Source organism: Schistocerca serialis, chromosome 1, assembly GCF_023864345.2.
Source record: "Schistocerca serialis cubense isolate TAMUIC-IGC-003099 chromosome 1, iqSchSeri2.2, whole genome shotgun sequence".
Taxonomy (NCBI): Eukaryota; Metazoa; Arthropoda; class Insecta; order Orthoptera; family Acrididae; genus Schistocerca; species Schistocerca serialis.
In genome coordinates this window covers 679,586,612-679,608,335 of record NC_064638.1, presented here as the reverse complement: position 1 = coordinate 679,608,335, position 21,724 = coordinate 679,586,612, and the positions used below count along the sequence as shown (strand labels likewise).

The 21,724-nt window shown below is 42.4% G+C and overlaps 2 protein-coding genes across 2 annotated transcripts in view; one reads left to right on the top strand and one right to left on the bottom strand.

Moving 5' to 3' along the window:
• LOC126480306 (RNA helicase aquarius) overlaps nucleotides 1-21,724 on the bottom strand; it is a 346,791-nt gene that overhangs the window by 320,055 nt on the left and 5,012 nt on the right. The gene's annotated exons all lie outside the window — the stretch shown is intronic.
• The window catches only part of LOC126480322 (probable G-protein coupled receptor Mth-like 5), a 125,441-nt gene that overhangs the window by 99,053 nt on the left and 4,664 nt on the right, over nucleotides 1-21,724 (top strand). The window contains exon 5 of the mRNA XM_050103857.1: nucleotides 10,170-10,286. Within this exon, the coding sequence (XP_049959814.1) occupies nucleotides 10,170-10,212 (43 nt within the window). The 3' untranslated portion in view covers nucleotides 10,213-10,286. The remainder of the gene's footprint in view (nucleotides 1-10,169; nucleotides 10,287-21,724) is intronic.

The following is a 21,724-nucleotide window of genomic DNA, read 5'->3' as shown; positions in this document are numbered from 1 at the left end:
GCAGGTGTTGACAGATGTGAAAATTACCGAACTATCAGTTTAATAAGTCACAGCTGCAAAATACTAACACGAATTCTTTACAGACGAATGGAAAAACTAGTAGAAGCCAACCTCGGGGAAGATCAGTTTGGCTTCCGTAGAAACACTGGAACACGTGAGGCAATACTGACCTTACGACTTATCTTAGAAGAAAGATTAAGGAAAGGCAAACCTACGTTTCTAGCATTTGTAGACTTAGAGAAAGCTTTTGACAATGTTGACTGGAATACTCTCTTTCAAATTCTAAAGGTGGCAGGGGTAAAATACAGGGAGCGAAAGGCTGTTTACAATTTGTACAGAAACCAGATAGCAGTTATAAGAGTCGAGGGACATGAAAGGGATGCAGTGGTTGGGAAGGGAGTAAGACAGGGTTGTAGCCTCTCCCCGATGTTGTTCAATCTGTATATTGAGCAAGCAGTAAAGGAAACAAAAGAAAAATTCGGAGTAGGTATTAAAATTCATGGAGAACAAATAAAAACTTTGAGGTTCGCCGATGACATTGTAATTCTGTCAGAGACAGCAAAGGACTTGGAAGAGCAGTTGAATGGAATGGACAGTGTCTTGAAAGGAGGATATAAGATGAACATCAACAAAAGCAAAACAAGGATAATGGAATGTAGTCTAATTAAGTCGGGTGATGCTGAGGGAATTAGATTAGGAAATGAGGCACTTAAAGTAGTAAAGGAGTTTTGCTATTTGGGGAGCAAAATAACTGATGATGGTCGAAGTAGAGAGGATATAAAATGTAGGCTGGCAATGGCAAGGAAAGCATTTCTGAAGAAGAGAAATTTGTTAACATCCAGTATTGATTTAAGTGTCAGGAAGTCATTTCTGAAAGTATTCGTATGGAGTGTAGCCATGTATGGAAGTGAAACATGGACAATAAATAGTTTGGACAAAAAGAGAATAGAAGCTTTCGAAATGTGGTGCTACAGAAGAATGCAGAAGATTAGATGGGTAGATCACATAACTAATGAGGAAGTATTGAATAGGATTGGGGAGAAGAGAAGTTTGTGGCACAACTTGACCAGAAGAAGGGATCGGTTGGTAGGACATCTTCTGAGGCATCAAGGGATCACCAATTTAGTATTCGAGGGCAGCGTGGAGGGTAAAAATCGTAGAGGGAGACCAAGAGATGAATACACTAAGCAGATTCAGAAGGATGTAGGTTGCAGTAGGTACTGGGAGATGAAAAAGCTTGCACAGGATAGAGTAGCATGGAGAGCTGCATCAAACCAGTCTCAGGACTGAAGACCACAACAACAACAACTGTTGAACCAGTGGTTAAACACAACAAATGGAGTTCAACAAGTCGGACATAGCTGAGTATTGCCTAGAAAATGGACATAAAACAGGACATGAAAAGACGAGAGGCTTGGCTCCTGCATTAACCTATGGAATTCCGTTATAAAGGAGGTGGCTGATATTATAACAAACAGCAGCAATTTTAACAGAAACAAGGACAATGATGCCACTACTGAGAACAGGATGGTTGGTTGGTTGGTTTGGAGATTAAAGCAACTAAACTGCACTGTTATCAGTCCCTTTTTCTTTAGTCACACAGCTCTCACATTAAAACTACATCCCAAAGGATGTCCTATTGCTTGAAATCTGGGGAAGGAACAAAATGGTTTAAACTATGTGTGTGAGCACACTGAAATAGAAAACAAAAGTATCAAGCCAAAATTATAAACAGTAATGAAAAGGAAAAATTGGTAGAAGGTGTTAAAACAATATAGCAGGTAGCTCTGGCCAGCTAACTGCAAGAATACAAAAGGATAAGCCAGCCACTCTGCAACACACTAAAATCCCCAGCTTAAAAACAAAGGCAAGAGAAACACAAATGATGAAAGGTTGAACACCACATCTAACAGACAGCACCAGGGGGAGTGAGGAAGAGTTAAAATGCAGGTAGGATGAGGGCCTGAAAGATGAGGCCAAGCCGTCCACACTTAAATACAATGATAAAAAACCCGTTCACAGATAAAACTTAAAACTATGTTAGCTGTTCAGGCATTGTCACCTAAAAGCAAAGGGAGTGTGACAGAGACATTAAAAGTCCACTGCAGGGCAGCTAAATTTGGAAAGTCTAACAAGATGTGGACCACAGTCAAGTGAGAACCACAGACACACCAGCTTGTAGTCTGAAGGTGCAGAGCGACAAAAAGTTCTGCATAAGGATTGGGAGTGGGCCCCGCAGCCCCACTCGTGTAATGTAACGAGGACGTGGTGTCGTCAAGTGGTGTCATAACCTTCTGTCAAGTCAAAAAAGATGGCAATGACGTGATGATGGCAGGAAAAGGCCATTCGGATGGCAGACTCCACATATACCAAGTTGTCAGTGGTGAAGTGACCTTGGCAAAACCCATCCTGAGACAGAGCCTGAAGGCCCCAAAACTCAACAATATCTAGTGGGGTCTTACCAGATTTCAGCACTGGATCAATGATACTTTCTTGGCACTGCAACGGGAATTCGCCATCACTCCAGATGCGGTCGAAGACGGAAAGGATATGACACTTCTAATCTGCTGACAGATGTTTAATCATTTGGGGACGGATGCGGTCTGGCCGAAGGGTTGTGTCAGGACAGTGTGCAGGAGCACTGAGAGGTTCCCACTCACTTAATGGAGTATTATATGGTTCTGGGTAGCTTGTAGTAAAAGGTAGGTGTTGTCGTTCCATTTGCTGTTTGAGTGTATGGAAGGCGTGGTGGTAATTCTCAGATGCAGAGGTTCGAGCGTAATACTCAGCAAAATGCTCTGCTATTGCGCCTGGGTCAGTACAGATAGCTCCATTCATGGAAATCCCAGGTATACCTGCAGGGGTCTGATATCCATAAAGGGACCTGTCTTAGTCCAAACCTGGGAAGGAGAGATTCCTGCTCCATGTGGAGACATACCGTTCCCAATACTCATTCTTCCATCTTTTGATTAGTTGACAGACCTGGGCCCAGAGTTATTTGAAGGCAATGAGGTGTTCCAGTGATGGGTGCAGCTTATGATGCTGTAGGGACTGCCTACGACCTCTAATGGCCGCAGTGATTTCCGGAGACCATCAAGGCACTGTCTTCCACTGGGTACAATCTGAGGAACAAGTGTTTGCCAATTCAGCTGCAGAAACAATGGTTGTAGTAACATTCTGTATCCCACATCAACGCTGCCATGCAATGGAAATTCAACAATCATAGCAGTGTGAAAGCGTCTGAGTCAGCCTTGATAAGAGCCCATTTGGGCAAATGTCCAGGTGAGGGACATTGGGGGAGGGACAGGAAGAATGGAAAGGGTCAACACCACACAAGTCATCATGAACTCTCCAGTGGATATGTGGTAGAAGGCCACAACTGCAAACTGAAAGATCTGTGGCTGAGTATATGCTATGTACCACAATGAAATGAGTGGGTACATCTGTATTTAAGAAACAAAGCTTGAGTTGAGTAAGTAGATTCTCAAAATCTTTATCACAGCCAGTAATCGTGGTTCCATCCCACTGAGTTATAGGCACTGATATCACCCAAAAGTAAGAAAGGTGCAGGGAAATGAGAAATTAGTGCAGCCAATAGAATTTTGTGATACTTCACTATTTGGAGGCATGTAGTCATTGCAAATGGCAATTTGCTGTGTTGTCCTCACCCTGACAGCTTCAGGCTCTAAAGTTGTTTGAAGGGGCACAGCTTCACTATAGACAGAGGTAAGGACATGTGTAAACACTCCACCTGACATCCTGTTACAGTCATTAAGATTTTTGTAATATCCCCAATACCTACAAAGAGTGAGGGTCCACACTGCTTAAGGGCAACATGGACATGGACGTGGACATGTTTGTATGGGCGCACAACAGCAAGGTTTTTAGCGCCTGTGTGAAAACAGATTGAGACGAGTGTCAGGCCCAAATTTCCAGCAATTAAAGCACCGCATTGGGGGTGGGATGTATGGTTTTACATCACATTGGTATACGATCACCTTGACTTTTTCCAGTAATGAATCACCCACAAAGGTCAAGACGAAGGCACTGGTAGTAACCCTATTATTTTTAGGTTCGCTATAGAGCTGCCAGACGAAGTGAATACCCCATCAGTCTAAACTGAAGTGTAGCTCGTCATTGGACTGCAAAAGGATATCTCAATGAAAAAAAAATGCTCTGGACCATGTTTAGGCTTTTATGGGGAGTGACCGAAATGGGAATGTCACCTAGCTTGTCAAAGGCGAACAGTACCTGTGACTGGGCTGGGGATGCTGTCTGACTCAGGACTGGCCCATTTCTTATTTTTGGCAGTACCACCACTTCCCCAAACTTATCCCCTAGCTTTTCAACAGAAAGAGAGGTTTTGTAGCCAGAAAGTACCCACCATCTGTTCTGCTGGAAACTAAGTACTGAGGCGAATATGGTTCTCTTTTGTTCTGTAGCCCTATGTTCCTCCCATGGTGTACCTAGGGAGGGGAACGATTTTGGGTCATACTACTTGGCAATGAAGTCTAGCCTTCCCTTCTTAGGGACTGCTGGGGCCATTCGGCCTCCAGCAAAAGAGGACTTGGTCCCCTTCACTACGAGTCACCTGCTCTGAAGCCACCAATTCCAATCAGGGACTCTCCTCACGGGTGCCACCCAGCCACAGTAAACACCACCTGGTGTGATGGCCATTGCTGGGAATCCTGATGACCCAAGAAGAGGGGCACCTATTTCTTAGCATATGTGGGGAGTTTGCAGCTCAGGCATCAGCAGTGCGATCCCTGTGTTGTCAGGCTGCTACAACCAAGAGGGTACATGATAACCCCTCCATGATAGGCTGGTTACTGTGGTGGATACCAGGTGTGGGTGCAGAAGAGGACAGCAGACAACAAATGTAGAGGATGCACCCAGTAAGGTGTCCTCACACAAATAGCTGGATTACAGGTGGAGTTGCAGAGTCATGACAATAATAGGTCAGGAGGTCAAAGAGCATTATGGATGCACCACATAAGGCATCCTTTCTCAAATGGCCCACACTTCTGAAAAATTTTGAAAATGTGGTGGTCAAATCATAAAAGGGGACTATTAACTTACATGGCCAAAAAGGAGGAGACTATTTTAGGCACCTCTTACAACAGGTAGGAATACCTTGGGTCTATTCTAATCCCCCAACCCGCAGGGTGCATTGAGATGAAAACTCACCTTCACTCTAGATAGTGTTCAAGAGGCGATGTCAAAGAGAAACCACAAACATGTGTTTGAGCATTCGGTTATGGACGCGCTCTGGCACTGGCGCTGTATCAGGGCAATGGGCTAGGATACTGAAGAATTTCCACTTACTGAATAAAGCATTATAGGGCTCCCAGTGGTGTTTAGTGAAGGATAAGTGCATTCACTCCAACCACTGTTTGAGAACACGAAAAGCAAGTTGATAGTTCTCAGGCGCAGAGACTCGAGCATAATGCAGAGCAAAATATTCAGTGACAGCGTCTGGATCAGTGAAGGCAGCGACAGAATCTGGATCAGTGGAGACAGCACTGATCAATGAAATATGAGGTAGTGGTATCTGTAGAGGCATCTTATCTTCACCCAAACCTGGGAAGGAGGGTTATGGGGTGCAATGACTGAAATGTACTATTCCCAGCATTCTTGCTTCTCTTGTTTTATTAGGTGGCGGATCCATGCACACAGTCACTTAAAGGCAATGAGGTGCTCCATCGATGGATGCTGCTTATGGTGTTGGAGAGCCTGCCTGTGATCTGTAATTGCCTCAGAGATTTCTGTGGTCGACCAAGGTACTGTCTTCCGATGGTGGAGATCCTGATGTATAGGGGATCATTAAGTCGGCTACCGACAGAATGGCTGCTGTCGCACTGTGGACAGATGTGTCAATAACTCCATGCCGCGGGCAGCTAAGAATGACAATTGAGGTGAAAATATTCCAGTTGGCACTGTTGAGAGCCCATCTAGGCAGGTGCCCAATGCTGAGGGAGAGACAGGGAGACTGGGAAGAGGTCACTACCACATGTCATTTTGGACTCATGGGTGGCCTTGAAAAGAAGGCAGCATGTGCACTGGAAATACTGTAGTCGAGCTCAGTACAAGGGATTGGTAGGATGAATAATATGGATGTTAATGCTCTTGTTGCACTCTATTATTTTTATAAAAAGAAACAGCATAGACATAGGAAGTATTGGGTGCACGCTGCATTACAAGATCAATTTAAATTTATATGAGGCATAGTCCATATCAATTCAGGCTGGCTAGGAAAAAAATCTTACCTTCATAGTCTCCGACGTTATTTCATTTAGCGTATGTTAATATACAGGACTAAGTAAGGAAAACATATTTTTTTGTTTTCTCCAAAAACATTTCTCTTTCAAGTTACAGTCCTCCTAAGATGACACTGTGCATACCATTTTGACGATGTGAATTTCGGAAAAAATTTTAAAATGCTGTATCTTTGGAACAGTTCTAGATATCTTGTTGGTTTTTTTTTATTTATTTCATTTTTTTAACCAGAAAGATAATTGCTTTATGATTACAGAGAAAATCCTCCATTTGGACTGATCTGTAAAAGTTCTTTTGCTATAGCATTCTGAACTTTTTATTAGAATTTATGTTGGTTATTTTTTTTTTTTTTTTTTTTTTTTCAAAAATGCCAATCCATAAAATTTTGATTTTTTTTCTGTTGATTAGTACCATATAGTTCTACATTCCCTGAAAAGGAGAGCTTCCACTTTTAGGTTGCACAGGTTTTATGAACAATTGAAATTTTTGCCATAAGTAAAACCTGTTTTATTACCACATTATCACATAACAGGCTCATAAAAATCAAAACCTAGCCTTATTTAACATGATTTTAGTTTTGAAAGATGAGTAAGAGACTCATTTCTCAAGCATATTAAATGGTTCCTAAATGTATGTGAAAGGTCCGAAGACTTAAAGGTTTCAATTTACACAACTTCTGTGTACTCTGTTTTGTACTGAAATCAGCCAGTCAATGAATTAAAAATTTGTTCCACTGCTTCAGTATCTTCCATTGATATAAAGTGATGCCTTCCTATTGAACCAACAGGAACTGGAGCACTTACAATCTTTAAAACACATCAGGAAGTGAGCACTGATGGCATTGTTGCTGTCCTTCAGCTTGAAACCTATATCCAGCCGCTGGTGCATGTGGTAACATGAAGTTCACTACAATTTCGTTTAACTCATAACTTTTGTCTATAATCTCTGCAATTCACCAGTCACAGTCATACGTACATGCTACAAACATCCCCCTTCTCAGGTTGTGAATCTGAATATTATCCTGCTGGTTTTGAGGTGTTGGCCAAACAAACAAAATTTCTTTTTTCTTGCTCTTTAAAGTGCGTGCAAGGAGTTTGCCCATCACTTTGTGTCTTCCGATTTCCTTTCACAGGAGTAGTTTGTTTGGACCATTCTTCTTTTTTCTGTTCATGGAATTCTTCGATTTCCTCTTTGGACAAAAGAATGAGGGCTGTGGATGTGTAAGATTTCACGACTCTCGTAAAATCCTCAGCATTCTGAATCACAGCTGTATTTGGCCTGGAAAGATTATGTTTTGTAGCATGATGCTTCAGGAGGTCTCCTACACCATCACAAGGCCCCTTCCCATGACCAGTAGCACTGTATATCCAGTCAGTTGGCACAAGCAACTTACTCAGTTCAAACAGCTGGTAACGATTTTTAAAATGACTAGGAGCACCATCAGAAATAATGATCTTCTTTGCCCCTGTTTGCAGTTGAAGAATTTTGCGCATTGTTAACAAAGCATGTGCTGAGTCATGTCCTGTGTCATCACTTATAACTGCTACACTTGTGGTCTTGTTTTGAAAATATGTCACTCCTGTAAAAATTGAAACCTGGCAATTACTTCAATGATAGCCTTGTGCTTCTTGTGGGAGAGTTACAATTTCTTCAGATGTTGGTGTGTTACTGCTTTCACTGACCATTTACCAAGTTCGCCAATGAAACTGTCAAAGGCAACACTTTCCTTAATTAGTTTATTTTCCTCCCATGTCGCACATGTAATTTCTGCAGAGTTATCTGCTACGTCTTCCAGGCCAAGTGTTTGTAAAGACAGTCCTCCCTTTCCAGGGCAGTCACCACATTCTTGAAACAAACAAATCTCTTGCTTTATGACACAGACTACTAATGACTTCACACAACCAACCAAGGTGTCATATGTTACATGCTCCAGTAAGTTCTTCAAAGTTACCACACAAAGTTCAAAATTTGTGCAGTACACACATAAACAGGCATCTATAGGTGAGTGTGGAACTACCCACTTAGGATGTAGTGGATAAAATTTTGATCTTCCAATATGTGAAGTTGTACAGTTGCTCTTACAAATTGCAAAAGTTTCTTTAATACTGTGAGTCACGTATCTCTTCACTTTCACAACTTTTTGAGCTTAAACTGTTACAGTTATAGTGTATTTTTGTTGGCATTCTGGTGAGAACAGTCCCATTTATCTTCCAGATAAAATGACTGCACTATTTGAACTGGCGTTGCTTTTACAGGATGACCATAATACGGATCTGGTCTTCCAAAGACTCCTTTTACAGACCTCACATTTCTTGATTTGTCTACCATATACTTTGATACTGAAGGGATTTGGTTTAAAAAATTTTTCTTTGAAAATAGTTAAAACTTGCACCTTTCCACTGTAGGATGCACAATATTCAACAACTGAATTGATATTTGTGCAAAATTCCTAGCAAGAGGTGCAAGAGTGCTTTGGTTCATTTTCTTCTGAAGATGGAACTTCTACTTTGAAGAGTGTGGTCAGTTTTGCTGTAGTGTATTCATCCATAGCTTTAGTAATTTCTCTATGCTTTCTTGATGCATAGAGCTTATGACTCGACTTCACTGACCACGGTTTCTTAACAGGACTATCACCTACCTCTGTAGTTGACTGATTCAGAGTATTTAATTCTTCCTCTACTGATGCAAAATCTGCATCATCTGCACCATGGGAGGCTTCATCTTGTTCAGATACTATCATTGTTGTTCTTTTGTCAGAACATTTAGAACACAAAAAGTCACCACTTGAAACTTCCTCTACTGATGCAAAATCTGCATCATCTGCACCATGGGAGGCTTCATCTTGTTCAGATACTATCATTGTTGTTCTTTTGTCAGAACATTTAGAACACAAAAAGTCACCACTTGAAACATCTTCATTTTGAAACAGACTTCAAATCAGAACACTTATTCCCAACCTGAACAAAGTCTGTTTTTTTTTGTTTGTCTTATACATCACTCTTTTATGAATATTCAAAAAGTCAGCACACTTCACTCTCCTGTGGCCCCAGTTAGAAGACACAAAACACACTGCATTCCTCTCGAAAATACAGAACTCACTGCATGGTCTCAGATTTCTTAGAAGCCTCTTCAGTAAACAAATTAGCACTGAACAACTGCAATACAAACTCTGCAATGAACAACCACTACAAAGTGTAAGAAATATCTGCAAAAATGCAAGTGAAAAGAAATAACTGCAACAAAGAAACTGATAAGAAATAACTGCAACGAAGACAATAGAAATAAACATTGTAACAAAGAATTTAGTAAGAAACAACTTCAGTAGAGACATACATTACCCTTGAAAGTAAAAAAAAAAATGGTTTCTTTAAAACAAAACCTGTCCAACTTAAAAGTGGAAGCTCTCCTTTTCAGGGAATGTAGAACTATATGGTACTAATCAACAGGGAAAATATCAAAATTTTATGGATTGGCAATTTTGAAAAAAAAAAAAAAAAAAAAATCCATATAGTATAAAAAAATGTTCAGAATGCTGTACTAAAAGAACTTTGACAGATAGGTCCATATGGAGGATTTTTTTGTAACCATAATGCAATTATCTTCAAATAATAAAAAAAAAAATCTAAAACTGTTCCAGAGATATAGCATTTTAAAATTTTTCCCGAAATTCGCATTGTCAAAATGGTATGTGCAGTGTCATCTTTGGAGGACTCTATCTCGGGGCAGGAATTTAAAAAAAAAAAAACACGTGTTTCTTACTTATTCCTGAATTTTAACATATGCTAAACTCAATAAAATCTGAGACTAAGAAGGTAACCCCCCTGCCTGAAGTGATACAGATTATGCCATGAAAAATTACAAGAGAATGACACAAGTCATGTTAATTTTTTCAGGATGTCAGAAAAAATGTTTGACAAATTATTGTCAATCTCATGAACTCATTTGCAACATGAAGACACCAGCGTGTGAAACTACATTTCTGCTCCAGAAATGCTTGCAGCGACACAGAGGTGAGTAAGCAATAAATTAAAATTTACTTATTAGGAAATATTTATTTTCTGTGCAAAAATGAACACCACAATTTAAAAAGACCTGTTTTCAGACCAAGTTGAAAGTCAGTGAATAAAATTATCTTATTTATATTAAGATGAAATATCGCTGTTAGTTTTTTGCAAAATTCGAAAAGCTCTGAAAATTTAAACAATGTAGAAGGAAGACTTATATACAATTCCAACTATGTATCTCCATCAGGTGCAGCTGAAACTATGGGAACATTTGGCAGGAGTGTACAGTGAATAGTTGTGTTGATTAGGCCGTGATGATTGGCACAATGATGTACTGGCATAAGATTGGTGTTCATGTGATGCAGGCCTTTAAATATGTCTGCTTGTGTCTGTATATGTGTGGATGTATATGTGTGTGTGTGTGTGTGTGTGTGTGTGTGTGTGTGTGTGTGTGTGTATACCTGTCCTTTTTTCCCCCTAAGGTAAGTCTTTCCGCTCCCAGGATTGGAATGACTCCTTACCCTCTCCCTTAAAACCCACATCCTTTCATTTTTCCCTCTCCTTCCCTCTTTCCTGACGAAGCAACCGTGGGTTGCGAAAGCTTGAAATTTTGTGTGTGTGTTTGTGTTTTTTTATTGTGCCTATCTACCAGCACTTTCCCGTTTGGTAAGTCATGGAATCTTTGTTTTTAATATATTTTTACCATGTGGAATGTTTCTTTCTATTTTATTTATATCATTAATTTGAACCCAACAATTACGTTTGTTATTGTCACTGTTGCATTTCGAAATCTTACTTTCTCTACTTTCTCTTTTTGTTTGTACAAGTAGTTTCACTTTGTATTCATCTTCCCTTTTTCCATAATCTACCATACATTTTATCCTGCCTAAATATACTCAATAATACGCAATTTACTTCCAAATCATAACCTAAAAATTTTTAACGCTTTCAACATTACTGCTGCTATAAAATCCACTGTTCCCAGTTTACAAACATTTCTTGTAAACTCATGAATACTAATTCACAGCTTCAGTTCCTTTCACCCATTAAACAACCATTTCAGCTATTTCCAACAACTTTCGTTTTATTTCCATTCCCATTTTTTCGCACATAACCGATCATTTTTTAGCAGCTTCCCACAGGTTTAAACGTTATTATTTCTTCGTCAGACAATTGTTAGCCTCATTTTCATAATCTGCCAGCACATAACCAGTCCTTTGAATACATTTACACGCAGTTTTTTCAAAATTTTCCTGAATTTCCCCACCCTTTAACGTGTTTTGGAGGCAACAGAACTACCTAACCTTTGTACCCATCGTTGTTCACCAACCTAAGTTCAGCACAGGATCAACATAGCTCATATCAAACCAACACTTTTTCGACTTTTTTCACACCTTTCTCTCTCCCTATATATATATATTTTTTTTTTGCACTTTAGCCTCATGTTACCCTTTCCACCTTCTAATACCATGTCAACCTCACACCATCCCTACAATGACCCCATTAAATTTTATTTACATTCCCTCCGCAAACATGCCTTCACCCTAGCCAGATTACACTCCCATAAAGGCCTTTAAATATGTCTGCTTGTGTCTGTATATGTGTGGATGGATATATGTGTGTGTGTGTGTGTGTGTGTGTGTGTGTGTGTGTGTGTGTGTGTGTGCGAGTGTATACCTGTCCTTTTTTCCTCCTAAGGTAAGTCTTTCCGCTCCCGGGATTGGAATGACTCCTTACCCTCTCCCTTAAAACCCACATCCTTTCATCTTTCCCCTCTCCTTCCCTCTTTCCTGACGAAGCAACCGTGGGTTGCGAATGCTTGAAATTTTGTGTGTGTGTGTTTGTGTTTTAAACATTCCACGTGGGAAAAATAAATCTAAAAACACAGATGATGTGACTTACAGAACGAAAGTGCTGGCAGGTCGATAGACACACAAACAAACACAAACATACACATGAAATTCAAGCTTTCGCAACAAACTGTTGCCTCATCAGGAAAGAGGGAAGGAGAGGGAAAGACGAAAGGATGTGGGTTTTAAGGGAGAGGGTAAGGAGTCATTCCAATCCCGGGAGCGGAAAGACTTACCTTAGGGGGAAAAAAGGACGGGTATACACTCGCGCACACACACACATATCCATCCACACATATACAGACACAAGCAGACATATTTAAAGACAAAGAGTTTGGGCAGAGATGTCAGTCGAGGCAGAAGTGCAGGGGCAAAGATGTTGTTGAATGACAGGCGAGGTGTGAGTGGCGGCAACTTGAAATTAGCAGAGATTGAGGCCTGGTGGATAACGGGAAGAGAGGATATATTGAAGAGCAAGTTCCCATCTCCGGAGTTCGGATAGGTTGGTGTTAGTGGGAAGTATCCAGATAACCCGGACCGTGTAACACTGTGCCAAGATGTGCTGGCCGTGCACCAAGGCATGTTTAGCCACAGGGTGATCCTCATTACCAACAAACACTGTCTGCCTGTGTCCATTCATGCGAATGGACAGTTTGTTGCTGGTCATTCCCACATAGAATGCGTCACAGTGTAGGCAGGTCAGTTGGTAGATCACGTGGGTGCTTTCACACGTGGCTCTGCCTTTGATCGTGTACACCTTCCGGGTTACAGGACTGGAGTAGGTGGTGGTGGGAGGGTGCATGGGACAGGTTTTACACCGGGGGCGGTTACAAGGGTAGGAGCCAGAGGGTAGGAAAGGTGGTTTGGGGATTTCATAGGGATGAACTAAGAGGTTACGAAGGTTAGGTGGACGGCGGAAAGACACTCTTGGTGGAGTGGGGAGGATTTCATGAAGGATGGATCTCATTTCAGGGCAGGATTTGAGGAAGTCGTATCCCTGCTGGAGACCCACATTCAGAATCTGATCCAGTCCCGGAAAGTATCCTGTCACAAGTGGGGCACTTTTGTGGTTCTTCTGTGGGAGGTTCTGGGTTTGAGAGGATGAGGAAGTGGCTCTGGTTATTTGCTTCTGTACCAGGTCGGGAGGGTAGTTGCGGGATGCGAAAGCTGTTGTCAGGTTGTTGGTGTAATGCTTCAGGGATTCCAGACTGGAGCAGATTCGTTTGCCACGAAGACCTAGGCTGTAGGGAAGGGACCGTTTGATGTGGAATGGGTGGCAGCTGTCGTAATGGAGGTACTGTTGCTTGTTGGTGGGTTTGATGTGGACGGACGTGTGAAGCTGGCCATTGGACAGGTGGAGGTCAACATCAAGGAAAGTGGCATGGGATTTGGAGTAGGACCAGGTGAATCTGATGGAACCAAAGGAGTTGAGGTTGGAGAGGAAATTCTGGAGTTCTTCTTCACTGTGAGTCCAGATCATGAAGATGTCATCAATAAATCTGTACCAAACTTTGGGTTGGCAGGCCTGGGTAACCAAGAAGGCTTCCTCTAAGCGACCCATGAATAGGTTGGCGTACGAGGGGGCCATCCTGGTACCCATGGCTGTTCCCTTTAATTGTTGGTATGTCTGGCCTTCAAAAGTGAAGAAGTTGTGGATCAGGATGAAGCTGGCTAACGTAATGAGGAAAGAGGTTTTAGGTAGGGTGGCAGGTGATCGGCGTGAAAGGAAGTGCTCCATCGCAGCGAGGCCCTGGACGTGCGGGATATTTGTGTATAAGGAAGTGGCATCAATGGTTATAAGGATGGTTTCCGGGGGTAACAGATTGTCTGCTTGTGACTGTATGTGTGGATGGATATGTGCGTGTGTGCGAGTGTATACCTGTCCTTTTTTCCCCCAAAGGTAAGTCTTTCCGCTCCCGGGATTGGAATGACTCCCTACCCTCTCCCTTAAAACCCACTTCCTTTCGTCTTCCCCTCTCCTTCCCTCTTTCCTGATGAGGCAACAGTGTGTTGCGAAAGCTTGAATTTTGTGTGTATGTTTGTGTGTCTATCGACCTGCCAGTGCTTTCGTTCGGTAAGTCACCTCATCTTTGTTTTTTTTATATTTTTTTATATATATATATATATATATATATATATATATATATATATATATATATATATATATATATATATATATATATATATATATATATATATATCTGGATCAATACACTGTGTCAGTTTGAAATTACTGCAAATTTTTCGAACTACATAGTGGCCATTGATGGTAAATACATGATGTTTATAAAATCAGAAGAAAGTTGTTGTAACTTTTCTGTCAATTACAAAACTTACTATCCAGTCCTCCTGATGGCAATAGTGGATGCAAATCGTAATTTTATTCTTTGTGGCTACTGGTGCTTATGGAAAGACTGTGACTCAAGTACATAAGAAACTTCAGATCTGATGATGGCACCTCTAGTGTGTTGAAACCGGCCATCTAGTAAACAGTATTTAAATGATCTTGGCTTTAGAGTTATTTATACAACAGAGTGATCGCCCCGTAACACACAATGTGTTAACTGCAAAATATATAAGAACTGTCTTTATGGAAAATGTTGCAGAAGAACACACTAAATGTACCTCCAACCACGCCACTCTAGAATATTCCGGGGGAATTACCTTCTGTATTCACAGGCGCTGAAGCATTTGCATTGCACTCTCGTAAGATATGCTACTGGCCATTAAAATTGCTACACCAAGAAGAAATGCAGATGATAAACGGGTATTCATTGGACAAATATATTATACTAGATCTGACATGTGATTACATTTTCACGCAATTTGAGTGCATAGATCCTGAGAAATCAGTACACAGAACAACCACCTCTGGTCGTAATAACAGCCTTGATACACCTGGGCATTGAGTCAAACAGAGCTTGGGTGGTGTGTACAGGTACAGCTGCCCATGAAGCTTCAAGACAATACCACAGTTCATCAAGAGTAGTGACTGGAGAAATTGTGACGAGCCAGTTGCTTGGCCACCACTGACCAGACGTTTTCAATTGGTGAGAGATCTGGAGAATGAGCTGGCCAGGGCAGCAGTCGAACATTTTCTGTATCCAGAAATACCCGTACAGGACCTGCAACATGCGGTCGTGCATTATCCTGCTGAAATGCAGGTTTTCGTAGGGATCAATTGAAGGGTAGAGGCACTGGTCGTAACACACCTGAAATGTAACATCCACTGTTCAAAGTGCCGTCAATGCAAACAAGAGATGACCGAGACGTGTAACCAATGGCACCGGATACCATCACGCCGGGTGATACGCCGGTATGCCGATGACAAATACACTTTCCCAATGTGCGTTCACCACGATGTCTCAAACTTGGATGCGACCATCATGATGCTGTAAACAGAACCTGGATTCATCTGAAAAAATGACGTTTTGCCATTCGTGCAACCAGGTTCGTCACTGAGTACACCATCGGAGGCGCTCCTGTCTGTGATGCAGCATCAAGGGTAACCGCAGCCATGGTCTCCAAGTTGATAGTCCAAGCTGCTGCAAACGTTGTCAAACTGTTTGTGCAGATGGTTGTTGTCTTGCAAACGTCCCCATCTGTTGACTCAGGGATCGAGACGTGGCTGCACGATCCGTTACAGCCATGCGAATAAGATGCCTGTCATCTCGACTGCTAGTGATACGAGGCTGTTGGGATCCAGCACGGCATTCCGTATTATCCTCCTGAACCCACTGATTCCATATTCTGCTAACAGTCATTGGATCTCAACCAACGCGATCAGCAATGTTGCGATATGATAAACCGCAATCACGATAGGCTACAATCCGACCTTTATCAAAGTCGGAAATGTGATGGTATGCATTTCTCCTCCTTACACGAGGCATCACAACAACGTTTCACCAGGCAACACCGGTCAACTGCTGTTTGTGTATGAGAAACCGGTTGGAAACTTTCATCATGTCAGCACGTTGTAGTTGCTGCCACCGGCGCCAACCTTGTGTGAATGTTCTGAAAAGCTAATCATTTGCATATTACAGCATCTTCTTCCTGTCGGTTAAATTTCGCATCTGTAGCACATCATCTTCATGTTGTAGCAATTTTAATGGCCAGTAGTGTACAATGTATCACTAAAAACGCGGCCCGGTGTACAGCAAAAATTCTTGTCATGGACAAGACCCCTTAAGGGCACTGAAGTCACCTAATATTAGAGAACGGGGACGGGGATGGGGGTGGGGGTTGGGCATGTGAAAGGGGGGGGGGGGGGGGCGGAGCTGACAAACCATGCAGACAACACATGTTCTGAGACACTCCACCATTGGGAGGGAGATAAACATTACAGAAGATAAAAATCTTGAGATGCCTTCACCTGAACAGCCACAGCCTCCAAAATTATATCAAGAGGCACATACAGAGTCCAGAACATATGTGCAAACTTCACCCAACACCCTATCATAGTCAGGGCCACTCTTAAAATATCTCTGGAAACCACAAAGGAAAGGGGTCTGTGTTGCCACCAAACCAAGTTTGCTTTAGGGCATTGCAGAAAGCAAGAGAGGAGCTTAAGAGGTGTTGTACCTTAGTCAGATGATGGAAAAATCTGCTAAATTGCACTGGAGAATCATGACGGTGGTATTTCATCAGGCCGTGAAGGGACCAAGGAGACAGGTTATGCCTAGGGTCAACTGGTGCCATCTGTTGAGGGACACGCACATGTTCTGAGACACACTGTGTGGTGCAATCTGGAGCCTCAGGGGCCACCATGATCTCCGCCTCGGCCACAGAAGTGGAGCATTTGGGATCTGGTGGCATGGCGGCCAATGGAATCTCCTTTGTCTTGCGAGACTTCTTTTTATATTTCTTCTTCTTCGGGGGTTTACATAGCTGGGAGGGCTTCTCTGAATTAATTTCTGAGGCTGAGGAAAATTGGAAAGCCCTATGACCAGTAACTTGTGGCTCATTCAGACACTGGCTGATATTCGTGTACAGACCAGCAGAAAGCAACGAGGGGAGTGTCCTGAGAGACCTCTTACTGGTTTGGGAAGCCAGAGGAGGGTGATGCATCCTCGGCTGAGGGATGTGGATTGACATCCCCTGTTGGTGGAGAGCCACTGCTCCCAAAATGGGTGTGGAGAAAGCAGCAAGAGTAGAGCCCCCAACTGTCAGGGGGGCAGGCATGCACTGTCAAGCAGTCCTTGAGGACCCGCTGTAGGAAGCATTATGGGCAATGTACCATCCTCGGAGAGGGCAACATTGTCGTAGCTGTAGCAAAAGTCATTTTCATGTGTGCAGGATGTAGACATTCATACTTTCTCTTGGCCTCTTGGTATGTTAGTCTGTCCAGAATCTTAAAATCCTGTATAAAGACGGTGCAGTCTGATCAGCAGGGTGAATGGTGCTTGACTGTTGACACGGATAGGGGAGGGCACAAGGAACATCTGCATACAATAGTCATTATCAATTCCTACAGACTGGGCTGGTGTTGCAACACGAAGGCATGTGCCCGGCTTTTGTGCATTTGAAGCACTGCACTGGGAGGGAACATATGGTTTCACATCATATCAGTATACACAACCTTGACCTTCTCAAGCAACGAATTGCCCTCAAAGGCCAAGATGAATGCCCTAGTAGCAATCCTATTGTCCTTTGCCCTCCTACATACATGATGGTCACAGTGTACACCCAATCGCTCCAAGCTGTGCGTAGCTTATCACACTGCAAGAGGAGGTCACTAAGGAAAGTGATGCCTTGAACCATGTTTAGACTATTATGAGGACTGATAGTCACAGGAATGCCACCCAGCTTGTCACAAGTGAGCAACACATGTGCCTGGACAGGAGATGCTGTTTTAATCAATACTGGCCCACTCTGCATTTTGAAGATGGCTGCAAGTTCCCCAAACTTGTCATCTATATTCTCTACAAAGAATAAAGGCTTTGCGGCCAAAAAAGAATCCCCATCTGACATTGTACAAACCAGGTCTGGGGGGAGTATTCTCTGCTTGCCACTTAGTCATAAGTGTCTCCCACGGCAGAGCCAAGGAAGGAAACATTTTGGGGTCATATCTCTCCGTGTTGAACAAGTTCTTTCCTCCAGAAGAGACTGCTGGGGCCCTATGATTACCAGTGGAAGAAAGCTTCATCCATTTCACATGCAAATCATTCACCATGGTGCCACCCATTCAAAATGGTGGCTCTCCCCATGGACACCATCCAGCCTCAGCAACGGCTACCCTGAGAGTAATCCGTTGCTCGGAGTTCCTGTGTCACAGTCATGATGGTCACATACTCCTTGGCATACATGGGGAGTTTCCAGCCCGGGCACTAACAGTGCAGTCCCTACTTGATCAGGGGGCAACCACCATGCAGGTACTTGATGACTCTCCCCCCCCCCCCCAAGCATACTACCTAACAGGAAAGGAAGGGAGCTAATGTGGAAAAGCACAAAGGTGTAACAACATGAAATTGGGCAATCTTTCCCGTACAATCTGCACTTCTGAAAAATTTGGTAAAGTGATCACAGGTGAATCCCAACAATGAGAACCACACATTTATTAATGAAACAGTATAGAGAGCACAAGAAATGAAATGAAAAACTAGGATCCTAATCATGTACCAGGTCCGATTTGATGGAAAGACAGAGGGGGAATGGGATAGTGAAAGTACAGGCTTGCAGCACAGGAAAGAAAGTGTTGCAAATGCTGGGGCCCCATGGTAGCAAAGCACGTACTCGCAACAGAGCTGCGAGGCTCCTGGTGGCATTTCTTAGGAACCAACTCAATGGGATGTTTCAAAAACAGTGAATCATCGGAAACATTCTCAAATAGGTACAGCAAAATAAATGTGCAAACTTATGAACTCATGTAGAACGAGATGGCCGGCAAAATTATCCTCCAAGAGGAAGATCATGGAGGGCCAAGATTTTTTTTTTTTTTTTTTTTTTTTTTTTGGGGGGGGGGGGGGGGTTCCAACTGATATGTTGAGCAGTGTGCAGATGGTAAACACAAAGGATTTTCCTGCTGCTATTAAGGTTGCTGTGCAGCTAGAGGTAGGTATAGCAACACGAGTGCAGGATAAGTGAAGCACTTTTTCCTCAGCAGTAAAATGATACAGCTGTGGATTTGTAGGCCATACTCTGAAGCAATGCCGCCAACGAAAGTGTTATCAGTTTGGACTGGTATGACACTATGCATGGGATTGTAGGAACAGAAAACAGGTTCACAGAGTGTCATTACACACTAATGGGAATCCACAACTACCAGAAGACATTCACAGTGAAAATCAGCACTACAAAACTATATGTACAGGCGGAGTGTTACTTAGTTGGCATGGTAATTGGTATGGAACATTAGTTTTTGGTGGACCAGGGGCTCATGTGTCAGTAGCAAGTCTAGAACTCTTGGGTAAGAAGTGATGGCATTCCTCCCGTTACGAATTACTGGGATTAGGGAACAATGAAGTGGCATCACTGGGGTCAACATTGTCTAATTTTTGTATTAAAGCAAGGAATTTTTGAAAGCACACGAAATTGTTGCTGTATGTAAGTGAGGGACACTGCACAATCCTTTGGTTGGATTTCTTGACTAAGCATCACACAAAAGTTGTTGATCCATGGCAGCACACAGCTGAACTGAGTGGAACACTGTTTCGACTGGGACAGACCACTGAAAATGATATGCTGTCTCAAGGTTCTCCAAGCAAGAAGGTGGAACCAATCAAAATGTGTACACAATTGTTAAGGCTTATTTCGCATGACAAAGTGCCAAAAAAGCACATGAAAACTACTCTGGGTGAAAGTAGATACCGACTTACTGAGTGACATCTTGTGTGTTACAGAGCCATCAGAACATTATTTTATGTGTATGAATGTGGCACACATGCACGATGTGCATGGGAAATACATGCTTCCAGTTAGTGTGGGTAGTTTCAGTGCCAATGAAGTAGTTTTGTCGTATGGGTTAACAATAGCCAATATGGGAGTCCAGGATGGGTCCAACTCAGACGGGTCTAGTTTTGACCTTCGCCAAGAACTGTTATGGATACATATTCCATACCAAATGTCACAGAAACACTGGACAACCTGGGTCAATGCAAGTATTTTCAACAATGGATCTGGAACATGGTTACCAACAGTTGGAAGTATTAGCAGAGGACCAGCCAAATACTGTGTTTACCATTCCATCAGGGCATTATCAGTATCAGCAGATGCCTCATAGACTTAAGAATGCATCAATCACATTTCAGTAATTATTCGAAGAAGTGTTGAGGGATTAAATACCATGTCACTTTATAGTCTATTTGGACAATGTTTTTGTTTTCTATAGGAATTGAAAGAAGCGCACATAGTGTGCTGGAAGAAGTGTTTCAGAGAATGCGTTCATTGTGCTTAACACTGAATACTGAAAAGTGTTACCTTGAATTGGGAGAAGTTAGCTATCTACACCATGTAAATAGGCATGAAGGCATAAAGACTGACCCAAGATTAGTATGTGCAGTCCATAATTTCTCGCCACCACAAACTCCAAACACTGCAGTCATTTTCAGGGTTGTATAATTACAGCATTATAGAAAATTTGTCAATGATGGCATTGCTAACCCACTGGCACATTTGTTGAAGACGGTTGTGATATTTCAGTGGACAGGTGACAGTCAGTCCGCATTCAAAGGATTAAAAAAGGCATGAACAACTAGCCTGATGTTAGCATTTACAAATAGCGAAAGAGAGTTTACCCAGTCCTGTGATTCAAGCAACCATGCAGTGGAATGCATTCTGAATGAGGAAGTATACTGCAATGAGCACCGGGTTGCACATGCATCAAGGGTGTTAAATAAGCCAAAACACAATTACTAAATAACAGGGATGATGATGTTCAGCTTAACCTACAGTCGCATGTACTTTCGCTGTTACCTGAATGGCAATAAATTCGAAGTCGTAATGGACGGCATTAAAATGGCCATTAATACTGAAAGATCCTTCAAACAGACTGGCTCAACTGACATTAAAATGAATCAATTGAGGTAGTGCACAAATCTAGCAGGAAGCATGACAATGTAGATGGTCTGAGCAGGAAAACTGGGGTCATAAAAGTGCTTGGCCAAAGTCTATCAGGGCAGTATACAGTAGACAGATGCCATCACCTGAAACTTCCTGGCTGATCAACAACTGTGTGCTTAACTGAGATTCAAGCTTGGGACCTTTGCCTTTCATAACAAGTGCACTACCACTGTGCTAACCAAGCACAACTCACGACTCGTCCTCACAGCTTTACTTCCGCCAGTACCTCATCTTCTATCTTCCAAACTTCACAGTAGAAAGGATATTGCAGAGATATTGCTTAGCCACAGCCTGGGGGATGTTTCCAAAATGGCAGTTATACTTTTCAGTTGAGTGTGTGCTGATACAAAACTTGATGGCGGACTATAACTGTGTACTGGACTGACACTTGAACTTAGGACCGTTGCCTTTTGTTGGTGAGTGAGCCAGACCATGTCTCTGCAATATTCTTTCTTCTGGGAGTACTAGTCTTGCAAGTTTCACAGGAGAGCATCTGGGAAGCTTGGAAGGTCCGAAGAAATTTCTAATGTGTTATTA